The following is a 22,642-nucleotide window of genomic DNA, read 5'->3' on the forward strand; positions in this document are numbered from 1 at the left end:
AAGAGAAAAATAAGAATACTCTCTGAAATGTGGAAAAAAGTTTTTTGGGACTTTATTATCTGAAGACTAATGCTCAGGTCTCTTAATATGTTAGGATAGAAATGTACTTTTTAAAGTTCAGTTTGAGTCTCCTTGAACCGACAAAGGTGAACACATTTACAGTCAGAGTTCTGAATTGCCTTTATAGACACTCCAGCTTTCACATTTACTCTCGCCTTCTATCATTCATGTCATGCTCTTGAGCGACCATTCTTTGGCCTATTCATTGTAGAGCTCCTCTATTTAATGGACATTTTTTTTTTTTTTCAGATTTACAGACTTTGTGAGCTATAGAGATGGGTGGCTCATTTCCAAAGAGTTTTTTTTTTTAATAAGACAACACAATAACACACTGAAGAAAAACTTTGTTTGAATGAAGTCTTTTAGCACTTCCAAACCGAGCAGTAAACAGCCACGGGGCGTCTTCATTCTGCCTCGGTTCTGATCGGTTCCACAGTTACAGAAGAGGAACGTCAGTCACAAGCAGTACTGTAGCAAACAGAGAATCAAATAGAGGAGAAATGTCATCTGTCGTGCAAGGTCAAGGCTCTCAGGCATGTTTTATGTGCATAAACAGACTTTAAGCTGCTTGGACTAAAGTCAAAAGACTGGATGAAACACAGGCTAACAACTGGCATCAATTTCCTTCAGTTCAAAGCTCACTACTTTTCCCAACTAACCAAAAGCGCACTGGAAGCTTAAATTAGACAACTGTAAGCATATGGAATGGCACTTACCCTACTAAACCAACACTTATCCATCTTTTACAGCATATGCCTGTCTCTTATTCCCAATCCTCCCTGCAAGAACTAAAGCTAGACTAAGCCTATAGGTGCACCATTCAATGTGGACAACTTTGACATTGTGGACTTAACAAGTTTTCTTATGTCTTTTTTTAGGATCAAAATTCAAATATCTTTTGAAAAAAGCATAGCAGTGAGGAATGATCTGTGAGGAGGTTAGATCATACTCTTTATCTGTCACTGTTTCAAGACATCATTCTTAAATAGCAGCTAGAGGTGCCTCTAAGTTTCTGGTCACAAACCAGTAAAAAAACCAATAAAAATCACGTTGGGTATCCAATAATAGAAAAAAACACTGGCCTGGCCTCCAACAAGATCTGATCTACTGAGCAGATTCGGCAGAGTATATAGTTTACAAAGGATGCATTAAAGATGATAAATTTCAAGTTTTAGATGGAGGTAAAAGCTGCAGTGTCTTTTGAATTTGAATGTTTTATCACCTCCGCCAAGGAGTTTGTATTTTTCACCGGCGTTTATTTGTCTTTCTGCAGGATTAACAACAGTTCCACCAAAAGAAAACCTTATGCCATGGAAGATTCCATTAGATTTTGGAGGGGATCTGGATCAATAGACTGATTCTGGATTAGTTTGAAAAAGAAGAAGAATCCATATCTCTCATCATTGGTGAAATTTGAAGTCATATCTTAGTTCATGAATGACTGATTCTAATTTTGACTCAGTTATGTTGGGTTGGGTCCTCTATCACACAATTTCATCATGATTTAAAAAAAGAGAAATGGGGTGCTTAAACATTTGGACCTGCTGTATATTTATTAATGAGATAAAAATTTCCTCCAAGCCTTTAAATCCAGATAAACTATCAATATCTGGAAAAAAAGGATATTTGGTGCTTGGCGGAGGTTCATGTTCTCCGAGTGCTCTTGCTGAACATTTGGAGGGGTCGGATAAAAAAAAGTCAACTACATACCAGATTGTTATGGTTTACTATTATTTTATTTATATTCCTATTGAGTTGCAAAAGGTCATAACCAGTGTATGTATGTTTAAGTTAAATAAAAGCATGGTTATCTTTTTTCTTCTGTCCTTTCCAAAAAGATTGTTTCGTTACCGTGAGCCCATTATTGTGTCATCCCACCCCTAATAATAAGTACTAATAAGACATTCTATCAGGAACATTTAACATTTAATGACTTTCAGATGTCTTTTAACCTGAGCATAATATTGATGAATTATCCTGTATATCAGCAGTGGGCAAACTATACATTTTCAGAGCCACATTTGGTTTGGTTGTCAGTTACTCTGGCCTAAGGATGTAGTGAAATGAGCTTCACCATACAAAAAGTAAAGCTAGCATACTCAAATTAATCGAAAAACTCATAAAAACACTGGACAAGAGTGAATAAAGTCTTGCTAATAAACCTAGAGAACATGTCGTCTCCTCAATACAGCCTCTTTGTTCTTCTCATATACATGATAAAACGCAAGGGATCCTGAAAACTAAACAAATCTGTTTCTGTTTAGAGGACGGCCACCATGCATGATGCTGCTGTGAGCAATGTGGAACAGATCGAGGGGGGGGGGGGAGCACAGTTGGAAGGGGAAAGAAAGAGTGGGAGCTTCGCAGGTTGCCTTAGTGAGGTTTGGGGGACAAAGCCACAAGAGGCGATAAACAGTCTGTTGCTTTTCCGCTTGCCTGTGCACACTGAATCCCTTCCCTACGTCTTCTTAACGGGCCTCACATTAGCATCTGTTTAGTGTCAGCCTCGACATGGACTATGGAGGCTGATTAAAATAGCCCAACTATCACGTAACATCCTGGCAGAGACATCACAAATACACAGGTTTTTTCAGTTGCTTCTGTTTAAACCAGCCTCTGTGCACTGTTAATGATATTTCTGCATTATTGCAGCATTTTGAGTCCTAATGCAGAACTTGAGGCTTAGCTTGGGCGTCTTCTTTAATTCAGCATGTTGATTGACCTGAGTTTCACTCTTTCCCTCTTTAAAATGCATCATTGAAGAAAAGAACCAGATTTTGTCTCACGCTTAATTTGCTTAATTGGTTTCTATACACAACAGCTTTAATAACTGACAGTGAGGCTGGGAGTAAACAAAGCCAAGAGTTCCACTTGTCCTGATCTCAGCTGGAACGTTGCCACGGTGATTACATTACAGAACGTTTCAAATTCAAGGCCCGGGTGCCAAATCCAGCCCTTTCGGGCATCCAATGTGGTCCGCAGGAGAAAGTATAAATATCAGTTATGTAAAATATCAAATAATTTAATTGTAAATATTTCAGTTCATCTAAATACACAAATTCAATGAAACTCCACAATATTTGCAGGGCTCAAATCCTGCAAATTCCACAGATTTCCCCCAAAATAAATAAGAACTTGTCACAAAATGAAATAAATTTAATTAATGTAAATCCTGCAGGGACTGATATCCGTCATGTATTGATTGGAGATTGTCGGTGACTTACATACTTTAACTGTTATTTAAACGTGGAAGTGCAAACTAGGGAGCTTTAATGTTGAAAGTGCTCGTTTTCTCGCCTAAAATCCTTGGTCCACTTGAGGTCCAACTGGTCCCTATTTGGCCCCTGAACTCAAATGAGTTTGACACATCTGCATTACAGTAACAGGACAAGGCCCGACCTAAAACATTCTATTTTTTAAATATTTCATTTTTCAGCTATTACATTTAAAGAAATTAAAAAAATAACATTATCCAAAATATTCCAAACAGAAACGGTTTTGTTCATAATTCAGACAAATTTGAACTACATGTCGAGCAAAAACACATTTTTCTCTGTGTTTTTTTTTTCTAAAACTTCATGCAATGTACTTAGAATATGACTTTGTATTGGTGTTTCTGTTTGATCTTAGATCCAACTCTGGTGTCTGATCTTTGAAAACCTTGAGCAAGTCAAAATATAAATATGATGCTCATGCAAAAAACAGCCACCATTTATTGAATAAAAGGTCTCTGTTTATCGTTTGCCAGTGCTATCACTCACATCAAATGGGTGCTGTGATAAATGTAGGCTATATTAATATTGGAAAATGTGGCCGCTGCTGATTTCACACTACATGCCAGAGTAATATGAGCCGGTGCTGCTCAGATTTACAATCTCGTGATGACATCCTCCTCTCTCAGGTGCTGAGCCTTGCCGGGTTACACAGTTAAACAAGACTCCCACACGGAATCAAGCGTCAGAATAGGTTGGGCTGAAATTCTCGTGCTACATCATATTACTGCCAATAAAATCAAGCCATGATTTTATAGATCATGAAGCTGTCAGCTGCGGTGGACAGTCATCGCAATCATTTCTACTCTGAGGGATAAACAAGGCCATCGGTGAGGTCCTGACACTCTTTATGAGCGTGCTCATAAAACTGGCTAATTGGTCTGAAAACAAATGCAGCGCTGGAAACAAATTACGTTTTTGACATGAATAATAACAAAGATACGCCTGTGATCGCTGTACACGTATGAGATGGAATTTTACCCGAAGCAAATAGGGGTTTCTAAGATCTTGTATTTACAATCTATTCCGATAAACACAGAAGCACCTGTTGTTGATGAGATTGGTGATGTTGCCAAGTTACAGCAATGGTGGTTTGAATCCACCCAAGGCTTGTTGAAGATAGATGCCGTGTTTTTCCAAAGTGTTTGTGAATCTTTTCCAGGCATGTTGATGTTTACTGTAGCCAAGCGACATATATTAGACCATGAATGCTAGTGATGGTCGTCATTAGAAAAAGCCAGGGGCTGGGATGTGACAGGTTACTTTCATTGTAAAGAAATAAACGTGTTAATACCGGTAGTTGTCAATATAAAACATTCTTTAAAAAAATAAAAAATTAATACTAGCCATGACCCAATGCACCCTTAAAAATATATAAGCTGTAGATTTTACAGCTATAAATTAGGGGTTACATTTCTTCATTGAGCTGCTTAGAAAGCAGTTATTGTCATTTTACAATGAAATTAAAGCTGCTCCCTACATAGTTTATTATTATAAAATCATAGTGCATGCATCATAGATCAATAATTCAAACTCTCCAAAAAGGAGAGAAAAAGGACATAATTGGTCTCTTATTGGCATTTTCAGAAAAGTTTCCCCGCATTGCATTGTGGGATGTGGAGTCCCATAGACGGATGCACAGAAGTGTTTTTACTTTATTCTTACTGTGATTTCAGACAAGGAGGTCAGTGATTCCTTTGACACCATTTTTGTTCTAGTTTAGAATGAAGTAAAAACACCTTCATGCAGCCATCTCAACACGATTCCACATCCCACAATGCAATGCAGGAACATGTCAAAAGGAGTGTTTGCGATGGAGATGAAAACAAACTTTCAAGCAGCAATTCCAAGCTTTTACATCTTTTCTGAGCAAAGAATCTTCAATTTACTGATCACTGAGTTCTAGACTATGATTTTATCAAATAAAGAATTATCATATTTGTATATTCATCTTTGAGTAAAAATGTGAACGCAAAAATTTTCATTTAGTTCCGACCCCATGGTGTCTGTACACTCCACCTCGTGCATACTTGGGCTAACATTTCTATTTCAAGTCTTACTGCTGCTCCAGTGATTCTTGACCACATTACTTCACTTGGGATCCTGACAAGAATTGGCTAATAGGCCCATTTCATTAGACAGGCCTGAGCTCAGTTGTGGAGATCAGGGAGATGAAAGGGATTCTCAGCTGCATGTAGGGCATTAGTACATCCTTATAACTAATAATATCTCATGCGAGTCGCTCCTCCAGGCTTGGCCAGGGATAAGTCTCAGTTGTAGCGCTGATAGGAAATGGGCGTTGCACGAAGCACTCCCTTTGCTTCCTGTATCATGATCATCACAGCACTAAGACGGATCAACATGACTGAACGCAATGGAGATAGGACTCTTAGGTAATGTATGGGACGATGACACAGTCAAGGAAAATTGGTTTTCTAGGTAGATTCCCAAGGCCAGTGGAAGATCCTGGTGATGAAAGCACGGGATGAATATAGAGATGAGTGCTCCGTCTTCTTTGTGGTTAAACAGCCACAAAGCCATACATCACATCACAAAGCAGATATAGAAACTGGAGTGAGGAGGAAAACATACACTCTGCAACCGCCCCGAGAGGACCATAAAGACTGAACTGATACACAGCACAACGGCGAGGAGAAGAAAATAAATGTGTTTTGTTTCTTCTTTCTGATATTGCAGAGAAATCCTTGTGGATTTGATTAGCAACACACACAAAAAATACTTTCTCCTTGTTTAGTTGTAAAAGTAAATAAACTTCAACTTTCGAAAGCCTAATATATCACTTTTATTGGCAATTGCAACACAGCTATGGTCTTTTGTTTGGATCAACCACATATTTATGATATAAAAAGACTGTACTATGCAGAAGAAAGGGGGTGACTGTGGATCAGTGGTAGTGTGGGTGGTTCAAGGTTTGAACTCGAACCCCTTCTATCCAAGTCATTGTCATTGTGTCCTTGGGCAAGGCACTTTAACCTTCGTTAGGCTTAGGCTTTCGTATGAAATATATTTTATTGGCATATTTTACACTCAAAACATTGGCTTTAACATGCCATGTGCCAAAAAATTTAAATAAAAAATAACATACAATCTGCCTGTGGCTTTTAAACCAACTTTGACTTTAGTGCATCTTAACTGAGGTATATGCCTAGAACAACAAATAAATACAGAATGTTAGTACTTTTTTGTAGATTTTATTGAAAAAACACAAGCTGGTCAACATGCCCAGGTTTCAGCACACTCACTCAATAACTCACTTTTTTTTTTCATCTTTTACAAATGAATGGCAGTCTATCCTGATTAATTAAAAGTAGTCTCTGTTCATATGGTATAAGAAACTCCCATATTTACATTATCCATTCAGGTCCTTGCCTGACTTTGCATAGTGTAAAAATCACAGAAAAAACACTGAATATTGAGCTTCTTACAACTGTTTGGGACTGAACGCGTTGCAGAATATCCATGTAATAATTCCAGCAAGTTCATTTTGTCTTCTTTTTATAAACATATATTAAGGTTTTGTTTATTCAGGGATTTTTTTTTTAATCTCCTAACATGTTTTGACTGTCAACTGCCAGTCTTCCTCAGAAGTGGTGGCTTTGAGGTTATGAGAGAACTCGTAGGGATACTGAAGAAGACTGGCAGTTGACAGTCAAAACATGTCAGGAGATAAAATTTCCTGAAAATCACTTGTGTGAATAAACAAAACCTTAATATAAATATCAGTGTAATGTAAGTGGGCATTCATATATCTAATTCATTAATTTGTGCACAATAATTTTAACAATAAATATATTTGTTTTACAAAAGTGCTTGGATTTTTCAGGTCCAGTCCTTTTGAAACTAAACTTACAATTAATTTAAACTAATATAATGCTATTTGTTGGCTTTTAGAAAGAAAAATAAATAAATAGTTCTTGATTACTGTATATATCATTGGTCTCAATTTAAATCCATTGCTAAAAACTAAATGAGAAACAGTTTCAAACATGTATTTTTCAACAGTTTCAGAACTATAATGAAAGATAAATGTGAAGTAGACGGGGAAACGTTGCCCTATGGTGTGACAGGAAAGCAGCAGCAGTACCTGTGTAGCCCAAAGAGTTGTCATCCTCGTGTTCAGCGGTGGGAGCTGATGTAGCCCCTTCACTGGCACCCTCCTGAGTGACTCCCATCTCTGTCAACGATAATGGCACACGGACTGAGAAACTGGACACATTCCCTTTGCTCCCCATGTCAATGGTCCAGAACTTAAACCCTCTGCTTCCTTGACAAAAGCTGAAGGCAAATATGCAGAATAGAGCAGGACTCCATCCATGCAAACTCTGAAGTCCAATAATCCACATGGTCCAACCCCCAAACAATGAAAAATGTATATTCCTACTTGTATAAATTTGAATTGAAAAGTCTAAATATAATCTTCAGTTGTTCTCTGAGCTCAGCAGGAGGTTATCCTGTGGTCTTGTGTTAACTATGAGTGTAAAAACCAACATCTCTACCTTATCAAATGGCTGCACCCCCAGAGTAGCACAAGGGGAGGCTACTCTGTGTCTGTGCACACAATGCTCACATGGTCCTGATGCAAATACAATGATGCACCATTAATTGCTAATCAGCTTCTTTTGATCCAGGCTGGCCTTTGTAGCCTGGGTCTTCTTCAGATTGACAGGTTGAGTGTGCGACAGGAGGTGTTGGGGCGGGACCGATGGGGGGGGTCAAACTAAAGAGAAAAAGGCAATGTGGGTAACCGGTGTGACAGGAGGCCAACTGTGCCCCTTATCACGGCTCTCTGTGAAATAAATCAGATTCGGCCATGCCCATTCCCTTTGTATGTGGCTGAATTAATGGGTACTGGGGTAGCTGGGGTGGGAGGTGGGACGAATCTTAATCACCCCACCCCTCCAGCTGAGTGGCCCGCAGTCTGTCGGAAGTATCCATTTCCTCAATGATATTTGGCATCACATTGAATAAAAAGCAGATAGGGAGCCAGAACCGTTCACTGGAGACTACTTTGGATCACCAGAGTGTGAAAAAGGTGACCACCCCCCACCATTAGAAAACTGACAGCAGAATTTACTGGACTCTTTTGATACAGGGTGATACTAAAACCCAAAAACATCCAGAAACATACCAGAGAAAGTACATTCTGCACCGTACTGAATGCACATGGAGCAAATATTTATTCCTTGTTAATGTTTTCCAGAGTTTTATTGGGCTTCATTTAGCGTCGATTCCTACAGCTCGGAAAAACATAGAAACCAGTTGTTTTTTTCATTATTTAGGGATGTGCCAAAATGAAAATGCCTTGCCGGATACCGAATATAGTGCATAGATAGCCTAGAATACATTTTTAGACATTTTTTTTTAAAGAAAGTAAAAGTTTATTGAATATTATGACATATTTTAAATATTCCAGTAGCCTTTGCTTTTCATAAAAAGCACAACAAAGTTTTTCATTTATATTAGGCCTTCAAATAAAACAAAACATGCATTCTAAAAAGATCTAAAGTGCATTAAATGGGAAGTATGATGAAAAAAATCACTGTATAATGGTTCTGCTGCAGTGATATACATTCCTTTAGCCTCATTCAGACAGACAGAGTGGAAAAAGTTCTGTTTCCTTCCTCCCTTGTTATTCATTTTGTAAAAAGTCAGCTTTAAATGGGCGAGTTGGATTTTGCCCACGTTGGCAGGTGACGTCACCAACTCTCTAACAGCTAAAACAAACACTGCGATTTAATATAGAATATATATTATAATTTATTGCCATATATGTAAATACAAATTGCACTACTGGACGCCCCAAACTGCACTACATTTTCTGCTGCTGATCGTGTTGGGAGTCACTGCTTGGAGCCACGGACTCATTGTTTACACACATCAGCTGTTAGCACTCCATGCTAATACACTACACCGGGTCTCGCTGCATAGGCTGGTGTAGTAAGAAGGAACCGATGGGAATGTTTACGGATTCGTGGCTCACAGCGCTAAACAATGTACTCGGTTGTGGAATTGAACGGTTTACGCGGTGACGGACGACGGAGAGTGGTAAGGAGAGAGTCTGGCTGTGTTTGTGTGCGAAAAAGAGGAGCTGCTGCTGTGCTCCTGCAGCAACGCGCGCACTTTTCCGACTCAAAATCACTGCACGTTGTTTGATTGCATCATTGCGTCACACGCTACTATTCAGCCTTGCTTTTAACTCACAAAACTGAAGGCCGAATGTGGCTTTTTTTGCAATATTCGGCCGAATATATATTCAGTGGCCGAATATTCGGTGCATCCCTATCATTATTTATCTATTTTTATTATTATTATTATTTAAAAGGTTACCTCATTCAGATTTAGTCTACATATATGTTCATAACAGGAACTATGCACATTGCACAATAATAAAATTAAATTTATGAACTTCGCTGGTAAATAGCCCTATTAAACTCTGGAAAACAATAACCAGGAATAAATATTTGCTCCCTGGTAAAGATTATAGCTCTAACAACTGGTACAATGATAAACTTGGTGATATTACAGCCTGTGCCTGTAGTACAGGGCAGAATTTAGCCTACTTCACTGAAATGTTTCTGGATATTTCCGGGTTTTAGTATCTCCCTTGACACAGAAAAGGACAATAATTCACAATTGTACCCTGGACACTTTGATAGGTGTGAACACAAAAGACAATTTAAAAAATGCTGTTATCGTAGGTTAGTCCACCCCCCGCTGTGCTCGTAATGTTCCACTTATGGGGTGACGGTGAAAGGGCTTCATGCTGAGCCCCAACTCATCATGCATCATTTATCTGCTTCACTGTTCATCCCAACATCAGCATCTTATACTGACAACATCCCAGGAGAGCCACAGAGAAATATACCCATGTGGGTTAGTCAGAGTCACATTAATGAATGGAGCCACGATGACACACGAGTAACACGTGAGGTGACACCATGCTTGACATGCAGCACAACAGACATTCACAGCAGCTGCCATCGTCTGGCTGACACTTATAGCATGACACCAGTGAGACAATGTTTTTCATTTGTTCACAGTAAGACGGAGCTTAGTCTGGGAGGCAATAACAAGTCTGAATAGCAACAACACGTGATACGTGACTGAACAAGAAACTATTCACCCCCCACTCCCTGCACTAAATGTCTTTGAAGACATTCAGATGTTTCATAATTGTATACCATGAAATAATTATAAAAAATAAAATAAAATTTGTTCTTCAATTTCAAAGTACTTTCAGTGTTTATTTTGCACAGTTAATGCTATTGGCATATTTAATTTCATGCATTGCAACATGAATTTTAAGTTTTGGCCCGCGGCCCTCCACCGCAATTAATTTTTGGAACTATGCGTAACTGCTCATGTTGTACGTTGCTTTGGATAAAAGCATTTGCTAAATGAAATCGTAATCTTGTAATGGTTCAAAAACACACAGCGACTAGCAACATACACAAAAATAACTGAAAAATACACATAAATGAGACCAAAAAAACTAAATGAGAAAAAAATAAATAAATATATATATACAAAAAGACTTCAAAAATACACAAAACAGCAAAAAAAAAACAAAAAAAAAACACAAAACAACAACAACTTACAGACAAAAAGCATCTGTTCTTTCCTGTTTTATTGCACAGATTGGTCAATATTCCAAATGCTTCCAAATATTTTGGAGACCCCCGCTGTTATATTTGTTAGGAAGTATATTAGGAACACATACATATAGTACATCTCTTGCCCTTATATCTTGTTAGTGCGTTCCTGTCTGATCCACAGTCACACCTTTAATTAGAGGGTACCTTAGGCCATTAACAAGGAGCCTCTCAGACATGTGAACATAAAGCCATTGATGTGGTATCCTAATGGGGACCATTTTTACTCACACCCCTCCACCCAGCACCACCTCCCTGTTGATAACTCATTAATGTGGCACATGTAAAATTAACTGACAGGGTTCAAGTTCCTGCATTTCTCCTCAAGCATGAGTGGGCCTTTCAGGGTTGGGGTCAATTATAATTGTAATTGCTTAATGTATAATTAATTACAATTATGACAATTATAATCGTGATTGTAAATTTTAAAATTCTGTTGTCGTTGTAATTGTAATTGAATTGTAATTGAGTTAAGACAATTGACTTTGTTACTTCAATTACCAATTATGGCTTACACGTATGTACTGTCGTTAATTATTAAAATATGTTTCATATTAAGTTTTGCCACTACTCGTACAGATGGTAAGGGTTAGGAGAGTAGTGATTAGAATCAGAAAATGTTTTATTCGCCATGTACAGTTTAAAAAACAATACAAGGAATTTAACTACGTGGATGGTGAAGAACAAAAATAAAATAAAAAAAGGATACAATTTTACAGAGTAACAATAGTATGAATGTAACTGATGTTTTGTTCAAAAAGTTTATATTTAAGGACAAATTCCAAATCTCATCTCTAGTTGGGTTTTTACATTAGATAATCTAATAAATACACTAAAATATAAATGTATGAAATGACATTGTACACTCATAAAAAGGACACAATCATCCAAACGCTACATGAATAAAAGTTAGTAAAATTGAAATTTAACTTTAGTAATTGAGAATGTAATTGTAATTGAATTTCAGGGGAAAAATATTCATTATAATGAATTTGTTATTAAAACTGCCCGTTATTGTAATCATAATTAATGGATCATTGAAAATGTAATTGTAATTGACCCCAACCCTTTCCCTGGATACTGACATATATTGATCTACATTCACAGGCGTTAGACTGGAGTCGAGCTGTAGTTTTACCACAACAATTTTTGTGATATTTCGTTCTCCGACCACTTCAAAGCTTGTGACAGATGTGAGGGGAGAAGCTGCTGTTGTTAAAGTGTCATTGGCAGCAGCACTCTAAACCTGTTAGCCTGTTAAAGTGATGGATGGGCTAAAGAAATGATGAGTTTGGGGATTCTCACTACGGGCCTTGTTAACACCACTGACTGATTGTTTACTGTGCGACGTGTTTCTTCACAAAGGCGGAGCAGAGGACCAGTGGTTTTCTGTCAAAGACTCAAAGCCATTTGGACGACTACATTGATTTCTGTGAAAATGCTCCCCACTAATATCTGTTTACTTTTGGCCTGTTGACGGATAAATACGTGACCAGGAATGTTAATTATGGGGTTCAATTATTCAGTCCCTTTTTTTTTCACAGCTGCAAAACTTTAAAAAAAAAAAAAAAAACTTATTCTGCATCTATTTTTAAGCCATAATTAAGAAAAAGGAAGTGAGTTAGGTTCCCACACAAGCGTTCAATCCACTCATTCCTATTGTGATTAAAAGAGAACAAGTCATTCATTGAGATAATAAATAATCAATGGGCATCTCACTAAAAAGAATAAAGGTATATAGTGTGGTTAAATGAAGATGTAGAGTAACTCTAGATTAGCTATAACAATATAATATAATATAGGCAAGGCAAGGCAAGGCAAATTTATTTGTATAGCGCATTTCATACTCAAGGCAACTCAATGTGCTTTACATGATAAAACATTCAATTGTTTAAAATCAATAAGAACATTTAAAATCGTCAGTAAAATCAATTAAAATCATCAGTAAAATCATCATGACATCAACAACATGACCATAAATCTCTCTCTCAATCATACGCAGTAGAGAAAAAAAGTGCCTTTAACTTTGATTTAAAAATGTTCACATTAGATGCTGACTTCAGCTCTGCTGGCAGTTTGTTCCACTTCTTTGCAGCATAACAACTAAAAGCAGCATAAACATGTTTACTGTGAACTCTGGGCTCCATTATCTGACCTGTGTCCATAGATCTGAGAGACCTGCTGGGTTCATACCTGACTAACATGTCACTGATGTATTCTGGACCAAACCCATTCACAGATTTATACACCAGCAGCAGAACTTTGAAGTCTATTCTTTAAAGTCTATATAAACAATACCAAGGACAGCACAGTGATTTTGCTTTTAATTATTTAAGATGGGCTAAATATCTGTAAGAGCATTTATACTAGTTAAAGATTCTGGAGATAAACATTTTTGATCAGATAAAGACATAGTGTAGGTCTCATAGATAAATTAATACTGTAGTTTCCTGTGTTTTCCCCAAAAAACTCTGTGAAAACACCAGAAATGTGTCACCTTGGCAGACTAATCACTAGTAACAATTAGAGATGTCCCGATACAACATTTTCACTTCCGATATGATACCGCCTTGCGTATCGGCCAATACCGATATTGATCCGATCAAAAATTTCAACCTTTTTAAATCTTTTTTTTCCCGAGCAATCGATCTTCAATGTATTGATCTATGAGGCCTACGCTATGGCTGTGTTCGAAATCACATACTAACATACTACACATGCAATGAGTATATCCTGTCTACTATATACTATTAGTATGATAAGGAGGATTGGAATCATTTCCAGTGAGAAAGTGACCAAATAGAATATCAACATGTGGTCATTTGATCCATAAAACTCACGGAAACACATTTCATGCCGACATTTAGGAAATTTAATCGTGCTACTGAAAAACCTACTTCAAAACAAGAGCCCAAAAGTGCTAAAAACTAATGGAAAACAAGAAAAAATGCTTTTGTTTTGAAAAGGGGATGTTTGACTCTTAGTTTGAAGCCCCAGTCCCAGGACGATTGTAAGTCGGAGCATTTCTCCAGTAGTCAATCTTTCCATACTATCTAATGTGAATGCACTAAATACTCATTTTGATGCGAGACTTAGTATGAGTGTTATGTTAGCATGACATTTTGAACACAGCCTGTGTCCGTCCGTCCGTCCATTAATCTATCTGTCAAACCCCCACGACCCTGAAATAGGACAGCATGTGTCTTTATATGCTAAAAAAAAAAATCCAGCCGCTTTAAGCATTTTTCAAGGTTTTTTAAGCCATGATGATAAAAATGGACATTGCCAAACAATTTAGCAGTACAGTCCCTTTGTGCTTCCTGCTGCAACATTAATCTGCCAAAAATAGCTGAAGTGAATGGTTTTACACTGTGAACTAGTGAACCACAGCAGTAGGTGAAAAACCCCTGGACTTGACAACAAAACGCATACAGTGGATAATGCCATGCATCTTAACTGTGAGTTATTGTGACGTGTTGTACATCATGAGGTCAGCACTATGACAGCTTTCAGCCTGTTACTTATCGTCATTCTGTAGAGGCAGATTTACATAGAGCTAATTTACTTCAAAAAGCAACAATAAAGATGCCAGAACCTTGGTGATTTGGCAACCGCTATGTTGAGTGATGTTTGATACAATTGGAATAGAAAGGGGGACAAGAACCAATTATTGTGCATAAGTGTCAAAAGATCCCGGGGAAATTTACATGAAGATGTTGACAGGTTTTTTTGCACTCTTTCCTTTTTTTCCTGCTTGCTGCTCTTTGTCTTGTCTTAATCTAATAGGAGCCACTATCTGCATCTCAATCCTAAATCTAAATCATGGAATTGATCAGCTGGTCTCTCAACGCTATTGGTCAAATTTCTCAACAAGGAGGACAAGCAATGGGAGAGCCCGCATGTCCTGAGGATGTGGAAGATGTCCACCAGATTGGAATTATGATAACAGGTCTTCTGCTGATTGGAACTGGCATTTTCCTGATTTATTGCAAAATTTGGATTACATTGACAGCATTATTGGAAAGCCGCTAGTCATCGACGTAAGGGGCCGAACTCTCAGAACTCTCAGATGGAATCCACCGTGGTGCAAGAGTTTGTGTCAAGGGAAATTGCCACATTATTGGATTATTGATATGAATGACCAGGAACAATAGGGCTGGTAGTCAATATTATGACTAGCCCGTCTGAAAACAACGTATCTTCATTCATTCGGCCCTCTGAGATGAACAGCCTGTCGTCAAGGTCTGTTTTTTTGTCCACACTCGACCATGGACGGTATGTTGATTTGACGCTCTGACCTTTCCCTCACTTTCCCATGAACACCTGGGATCTTCTGCTTGGCTAACAAACTCTCTAGGTCATCTCTATGGCAACCCCGTCCCACGTCATCGGCATTGGAGAACTGTGACAGAGTGCGGCAGAGTCTCAGAAAACAGGCACATACTCACATGATCACTCCCCCACACAACAGGTTTTTTTCACCGTCTCCTCCGGCCCCAACCCCTCCTATTTCCTGCCGATGGCAGCAGGAGGCGAGGCCGTAAGGGCAGCGCCACCCTGTGGATGACCTGTGAACTACGATCCTAAAGACTCATCCCCCTTGTGGTAACATGCTGTTGTATTGAATTGAATGTTGTGTTTGTTGGTTTTTGTCGCAATGTTTGCTGAGGAGTTTTTTCATGATCACAAACTCCACCCCTCCCTACAAGGGCCTAGTTTGGTTTTGTCTTTTTCACCTCTTCTTTTTACTCATTGTTCCATATTTCTCATCTAAGAAACGGAGTGCCGCCCTGCTGCTGACTGCTCCCCGTTCCTGTCCTCCCATGTTATATGTGATTGTCTTTTCATGTTTCTTGGTCGGGATGTAACTGTAACTGAATTTCCCCTCAGGGATTAATAAAGCATAATCAATCAACACACAATTTAAGAAGAATAATGCATATTAGTTGAATGAAAAACACTAATGAGCACATCATAATGTTATGATAAGAAGAAAGCTTTCTTTGTCTGCGTGTGTGTTGGTCTCCTATGCTTCTCAACCCTAAGGCAAACGCCGTTAAAAAAATCTGTTGGATGGATAAATTACTTGAGAGCTTCAAAGATATGTTTTTGAATCATATGAAAAAATGACTAAAGTATACAAGAAAAACAGATTCCACTTCCAAACTCAGGTAAAAGTGACAAGGCATAACATCAAAGTCCACAGAAATGTCTTTGAAAAGAGTTTTTTTTTTTTTTAACGTGCCATCCTTGGAGTAGAGAAGTTCAAACATTTCTTTTAAACACGACATGAAGGAAGATGCTTCGCTGACATTAACCAATATTTGAGGTCAAGAGGAACTTTTCATCCTGTAGATGTGAGTTTTATTTTTAACTCCACACTGCAGGAACTAATAACCTAAGCAGTACTGATGTGTTCATTTTGTAAGTCTTCATGTGTGTTAATATTGCTGCAAAAGCCTTTTTTCCATCTCTGGTGTCTCACATTGGGGGAACAGTATAAATGGTTTCTGTCATTGAGTTCTTCACACATTCAGGGAACAAGTCTTTTCCTGAAAAATATGATTCATCATTTTGTTGTTTGTTTTTACATTCAAATTTTCATTAATTTCATTTCATTTCAGTAATGAGTACTCTTTTGGGGTATTTCTATCCTCCTCCCTACCATTCGTTGAAAACTAATATCCAGCTTTAATTGTACATGTTTTCAATAAATTATTTCTACTCTCTTTGGCACATATTCTTTTAATATAAGCATGAGACTATATCTTGATATTAACTTTGAGTTATAAAACAGAAAACTTTGGTACATGTTTACATGTCACAAAAAGATCACTTTAAAACTTAAATTTGTCGATAATATATTTTAAAATCTTTATATGTAAACATACAATTGTTGCAATTTTTTTTAAATGCTTTTAAGATAGAAAACTATTAAATTTGATTTGAACTACAAATTTTGTTTTTCTAAGCCATTGTTATTCAGCCTCGGGGTCGTGACCTCATGTGGGGTCAGCTGGGATTCAAATGGGGTCCTCTTGAAATGTCTCGTAATTAATATTATCAACAATAATAATAAAAAGACTGAATTTCAAAATGTTTAAATTATTCCTTTTAAAATTATACCACCACACACAATCTTAAACAACTGTATTCTATAATTTCACTTCCTCAAATATAAGTCTTGTAAAATAAAATGCAGTATAAAAACATCTTAGCTGGTGCATCTTGTGACTTTGTGGACTAATCCTGGCAACAAAAAACATTATCAAAAGCCAATTGTAGAAGGAAAAAAAAACGTCTCTGGGGTTGCCAAAAAATGTGTGATATCAAAATGGAGTCACGATTGGATCCACTGTCACATTTATTCACTCACCATTGGAGCAAGCACTCCATTTGGAAATCATCAGTATCCTGTTCAAGGATACAAAGGTAGACCAGGGCATTGGCATCAAACTACTTCTATTTCAAACCCAACCGGCTTTACCACTTGAGCTACTGCCTCAACATGCCTTTATAAAAGCTTCATCCAACAATTGAATGAAATAAAATGGCGTTAAAGTTTTTGCTTTACTGGAAAAAACTTCAAGAACACTGAAGCCGCGCAATGCCTCCTGCAATTCTGTGTTCGGAAAATGTCACGTTCTTTGATCACAGCTAAGTTACATACATCACATTTAATCAGGGCTCTTTCTCCAGGTGCTCGCTCACTGTTAGCTTTTAAAATAGTTTGTTTTCATGTTTGTTTCTGAAGAGAGCAGGTGAAATCATTTCTGTTTAAAAGCTGTACTTTTCCATCTATTTCAGCCTGAATCCATTTGGATTAAAGGGTTTAATTTTACAAAGACTTTTTTTGTTCGTTTTCTGGCAGCACAAACACTAAACAAATCACACACTACATAAATATTTGGTAAAGAAACAGAGGTAATTTTGTGGCAGGTGTTAAAATAAGTGGAAATAATAATAACAAGTCACATACAAACACACATAATGGGATCCTCATTTCCATCGTGTTTAAAGAAAGTACAAATGGGAACAATCAGTGCATTTAGTGCATGTTTAGGTTTTACTGTGAACTGCTGACGATAAAGAAAATAGAAGTCCTTGTTACAAGCATAAATAATATGTTCAACATTTACTGCGGAATCATTGAAGCCTTTCGAATGAGGTCAGCATTAATAACTGAATGATTGAATGAATCTTATGAGAGAGTTTGATCTGTTGTCAAACTCTGACAGCTGCATGGACAGAGTTCAGATCACACAACAACAGACCTGAAAGTTAACACTGCAGCTGTGTATATTACATCCGTTTCAGTGGTTACAACACACTCAGTCAATGCACTTCAGTGCTTTTTGAAGTTGAACCATGAGTCATCTGGATACACAAGACTTGGTGATTGTTGATAAATTAGAGGGCAAATGCCAGGGACGGAAAATATGTGCTAATTTACTCACTGATAGATTTGCTCTGAGGGCATCTGCAACAAAAACCCACAGAGAAAAACACAGAGAGGCAGATCCAGGACAAAACAAGTGCTGATTGCCTTTTAAGAAAGCTGAACATCGTATGGATACTTAATATTAATATTAACCTAACCACTAGGGACAAGTGTATCATAATGTATCATGTTTATCCTGCAGTCTGTGCCTTCTCCCCGCCCTCCGCTCTCTTTTCTGTTTCAGGTGTCTTGATGTTGGAGCTGGCAGTTCCTGGTCGATGGTTCATGACTCAACTAGTCTGGGACACTCTGATGGTCTATCCCTCCATCCTGTTCTGATCGTCCTTCTGTTCACTAAACCCCAACCAGTCGAGGCAGATGACTGCCACCTCTGAACCTGATTCTGCCGGAGATTTATTCCTGTTTTAAAAACTAAATAAAGGAGTTTTTTCTTCCCACTGTCGCTAAATGCTTGTTCATGTGGATCTTCTTGTTTTATTTCTTTCTTACTCTGAATTTTATATGTTAAGTGTTTTGAGATTACTTTGTTGTATTCTGCGTTATACAGTATATAAAGTTGATTTGAATTGAATTAATTGCGATCCAATTCTAAGCAGTGAGTTGGTGGCGTGCAGCTTTCCGCTATAGCTGCCATGGGTAAATTAAATGATTAACACTCTTAATGGGAAAAAAAAAAAAAAAAAAAAAAAAAAAAAAAAAGAAACAAAGCAAAGCCTACTCAATTCAGTTGTCCTGTTCAGTGATGCCAACACATTTCTACCCAAACACTGACCAATAAGAAAGTACCTAAAAAAAGTCAATGTTCCATTCCATTACCCTTGGAAATGAGCAAAATCTAAATAACGCAATAAAAACTGGTAATGGAAACACCCAAATTAAAAAAAAAAAAAACACTCAAATATCGCTAAAGAAGTTTTAACGCTTTCATGCGGATGAATTTCAGGCGTTTTGATAATGAAACGTGAAGCGCTATGGAAAAACTTTTTCCGCAAATACACATCATAGGACGTGAGGTACCTGGTCACATGACCACTTCTCTCTGAGTAAACATTTAGTATTTGATGGTAAAATGTGAAAACCAAGCGCGAGAATGAGTCTTGTTCAAGTGTTATAAATAGTTTCTTAGCACAGAGCTTAACATTTAAAGAAATTTTTTTTGCAGTTTGTCATTCCAGGATGTGTACACAACAGTGGCTGTTTGTGGCATAGGAAAATCTCTAGCCGTTAATTAAAAAGATCCAGAGGAAGAAAAAAAAAGATCCACCAGGTTTGCATTACCTCCCTTGTCTTTGATGTGGCTTTCAGTTGACATCAGCCACACTCATCACTTCTTCTCTAACACCTCCATATTCAGTCAAGCTGTGTTTTTATCAAAACATTGGAGAAAACACAAAGTGCATCTTGGGTTCGCAACATTTGCTGAAAAGGTCGACGACTAGCGATTCGACCCTGGGTTTAATCATCTCCGCAGATGGTGTAGTTTTATGTGGTGACATAAAATTTGCAACAAGATTAACTGACAATAAAGCAGCTCTGACAAAAATGTCCATGCTTTAAATGTTTTTGATCCAAACGTATTTCCATTGACATAGAGGTCATAGAAATTAAATGTACACAGGGGCTGTGTTCGAAGTTGCATACCAACGTATTACTCATACTAAGTCTGACGTCAAAATGAGTATGTAGTGCATTTCAATTCAAAAGTATGGAAATATTGAGTATGCGAGAAATACCCGGACGTATACTATATCGGCACACTACTCATACTCAACCGCTCCATGAAGCAGTTTAATGTCCTTGGACCGGTGTCATGTACTGAGTTTACCTCTGTACTGAGATTATAACCCTAACCGAATCCAATAAACAATTAAAACACGTGTCCGTTCACTTTGAAAACAAAAATAAACAAAAATTAATTAGCAAAACATAATTTTCCGGTAGTGCGCATGTGCGCGCATATACAGTATCAGTAAGATGCAATCTCAGTACATGACACTGGGTTCAAGCTAAAAATCAAACATCCCCTTTTCAAAACAAAAGCATCTCTTCTTGTCTTCCATTAGTTTTTAACGCTTTTATAAACAGGGCTCTTGTTTTGAAGTTAACCAGAAGTTTAGCACAATGAAGGGTCTCTTAAAACCTCCTAAATGTCGACATGAAATGTGTTTCCGTGAGTTTTATGGATCAAATGACCACATGTTGATATTTTATTTGGTCACTTTCTTGCTTAAAATACTTTCAGAACTTTCAAAGGTGGCGTATTAACAGAGATATTTAGCATTTTGTCATAGGTTTGAAATGCATCTCGGGAAACTTCAAAGTATACTTCAGTGGGAGTGGTCCATCCTAATCACACTAATAGTACATAGTAGACAGTACTGTATATGTGTAGTATGTTAATATGTGATTTTGAACATACCAAGGGTCAACCTAAAATCAAGAACACATAAATTGGACCACTGGCTTTCACTGATGATGTCAAGAGCTAGATTTGTATTCAGAGCTGCCACCTTTTCATAGTTGCTAGGGAAACTTCAGTATTGACGTCAAGGTGAGCCATTATCCTATCTGTTGTTCAGTTTGCTTACAACCATCTCCATCCTACCACATACTGCATGTCAGGAGAAGAGATTTTTCAGATAAACCAACATATTTCCTCAATATGTTCCCTTATGCGTAAAAGAGGTGAAAATGATCACTTAAAAAGTTGAGTGAGGGTGTTGAAAGAAAGCTGTCAACTATTCTGCCCTCTTTAAAGCAACTCTCAGCCGACTTCACAATCAATACTGGCAGCTTCAGCAGCAAAAGCTGTCAAAAACCCATTTCCCCTCCAAGTGCATAGTAGTTTGTGAAATCACATGAGCTCTGTAAAGACAGGCCAAATCTGAAAGCCAACAGGAAAATCTCAATCTTTCCATGCAAGGCTCTAGCAGGACATTACTAAACTCAACATTGTGTGTGTATATATATATATATATATATATATATACACATACACATGAACTGTGGAAAACATGTTAGAACATAACTGAAAAGTTGAAATGTGTTAATCTGAGGAATTACAGATAGCACCTTTGTGTTTTGTAATAAACAGATTAGGTAAATAATGACCTTCTAATCCTGCATGGTATTTAACTGTGGCATTTTCATGTTCATCAGATTTTTAGACCTTAACTAAACTTTATTAAATTAAAGCTACTGTTGCTACTTTAAAAAGCTAATTAGCAGGTGTAGGATGGATGCATGGATGGTGGATGGATGGATGAACAGATGGATGTGTAGTTGTAACTGCTGTTAAAAATGCTTCTGGCATTATAGGAAAGGTCTTGTGATGAGCTAAATGACAGATGAATTACATGTTAACATGTCAAGAAATAAAACTCATTATGCTGTCAAAAAGAATGAATAAAAAAAAGCAGTTTGCATTAGCAAAGTAAAGTTTTGAGGCCACATTTTCCTTGTGATGGATGGTTCCAGATTTAAATGTGGATACTAACCCCCTGTACTTATTCCTACATGTACTGTCTCACCGTTTTCCTTTCTGGATCAAATACAAAACACCAAGGAAGTTACCTTTACGTGTTCTGAGGAGCTAAGCAAGTATTTTACTAAATATAACAGATAACAATAGGCCAGTTGGTGTCAAACTCATTTTATTCAGGGGCCAAAAAAGGAGCAGTTTGATCTCAATTAGACCACAGATTTTATGCAGGATAATTAGTTATTTCAACATTATTGTACCTAGTTTGCACTTCTACGTATACATAAAATACTAAATATGTAAGAAACTGACAATCTCCAAGCAATAAGTGACAGATATCAGTCCCAACAGGATCTTTACTTTAAATGTCTTAGATTTTTGTGACCAATTTCTATCTAATTAAGGGAAATATTATGTAATAATTTGAGAAAAATTAAAAGATTTTTTAAAAATGTTGAGTTTTTTTCAACAATTTAGCGTTAAAAATGACTGCGATCAAAAGCACAACCAAAACAGTGAGCCCCTGCAAATACTGTTGATTATATACAGTTTCATTTATACAATAATTCATGTCTTCCCTGTCATTTTTACTTTCTACTGCGGGCCGAATTGGATGCTCCAAAGGGCCGGATTTGGCCCCCGGGCCATAAGTTTGACACGTGTGCAATAGACCATCAAAAATTCCTATGAAAAT

General features: G+C 37.4%; 1 protein-coding gene across 1 annotated transcript in view; it reads right to left on the reverse strand.

Moving 5' to 3' along the window:
- The window catches only part of LOC114474580 (roundabout homolog 1-like), a 60,840-nt gene that overhangs the window by 27,653 nt on the left and 10,545 nt on the right, over positions 1–22,642 (reverse strand). The window contains exon 2 of the mRNA XM_028464991.1: positions 7,438–7,527. Within this exon, the coding sequence (XP_028320792.1) occupies positions 7,438–7,527 (90 nt within the window). The remainder of the gene's footprint in view (positions 1–7,437; positions 7,528–22,642) is intronic.

The sequence above is a fragment of the Gouania willdenowi genome, chromosome 13 (assembly GCF_900634775.1).
Source record: "Gouania willdenowi chromosome 13, fGouWil2.1, whole genome shotgun sequence".
Lineage (NCBI taxonomy): Eukaryota > Metazoa > Chordata > Actinopteri > Blenniiformes > Gobiesocidae > Gouania > Gouania willdenowi.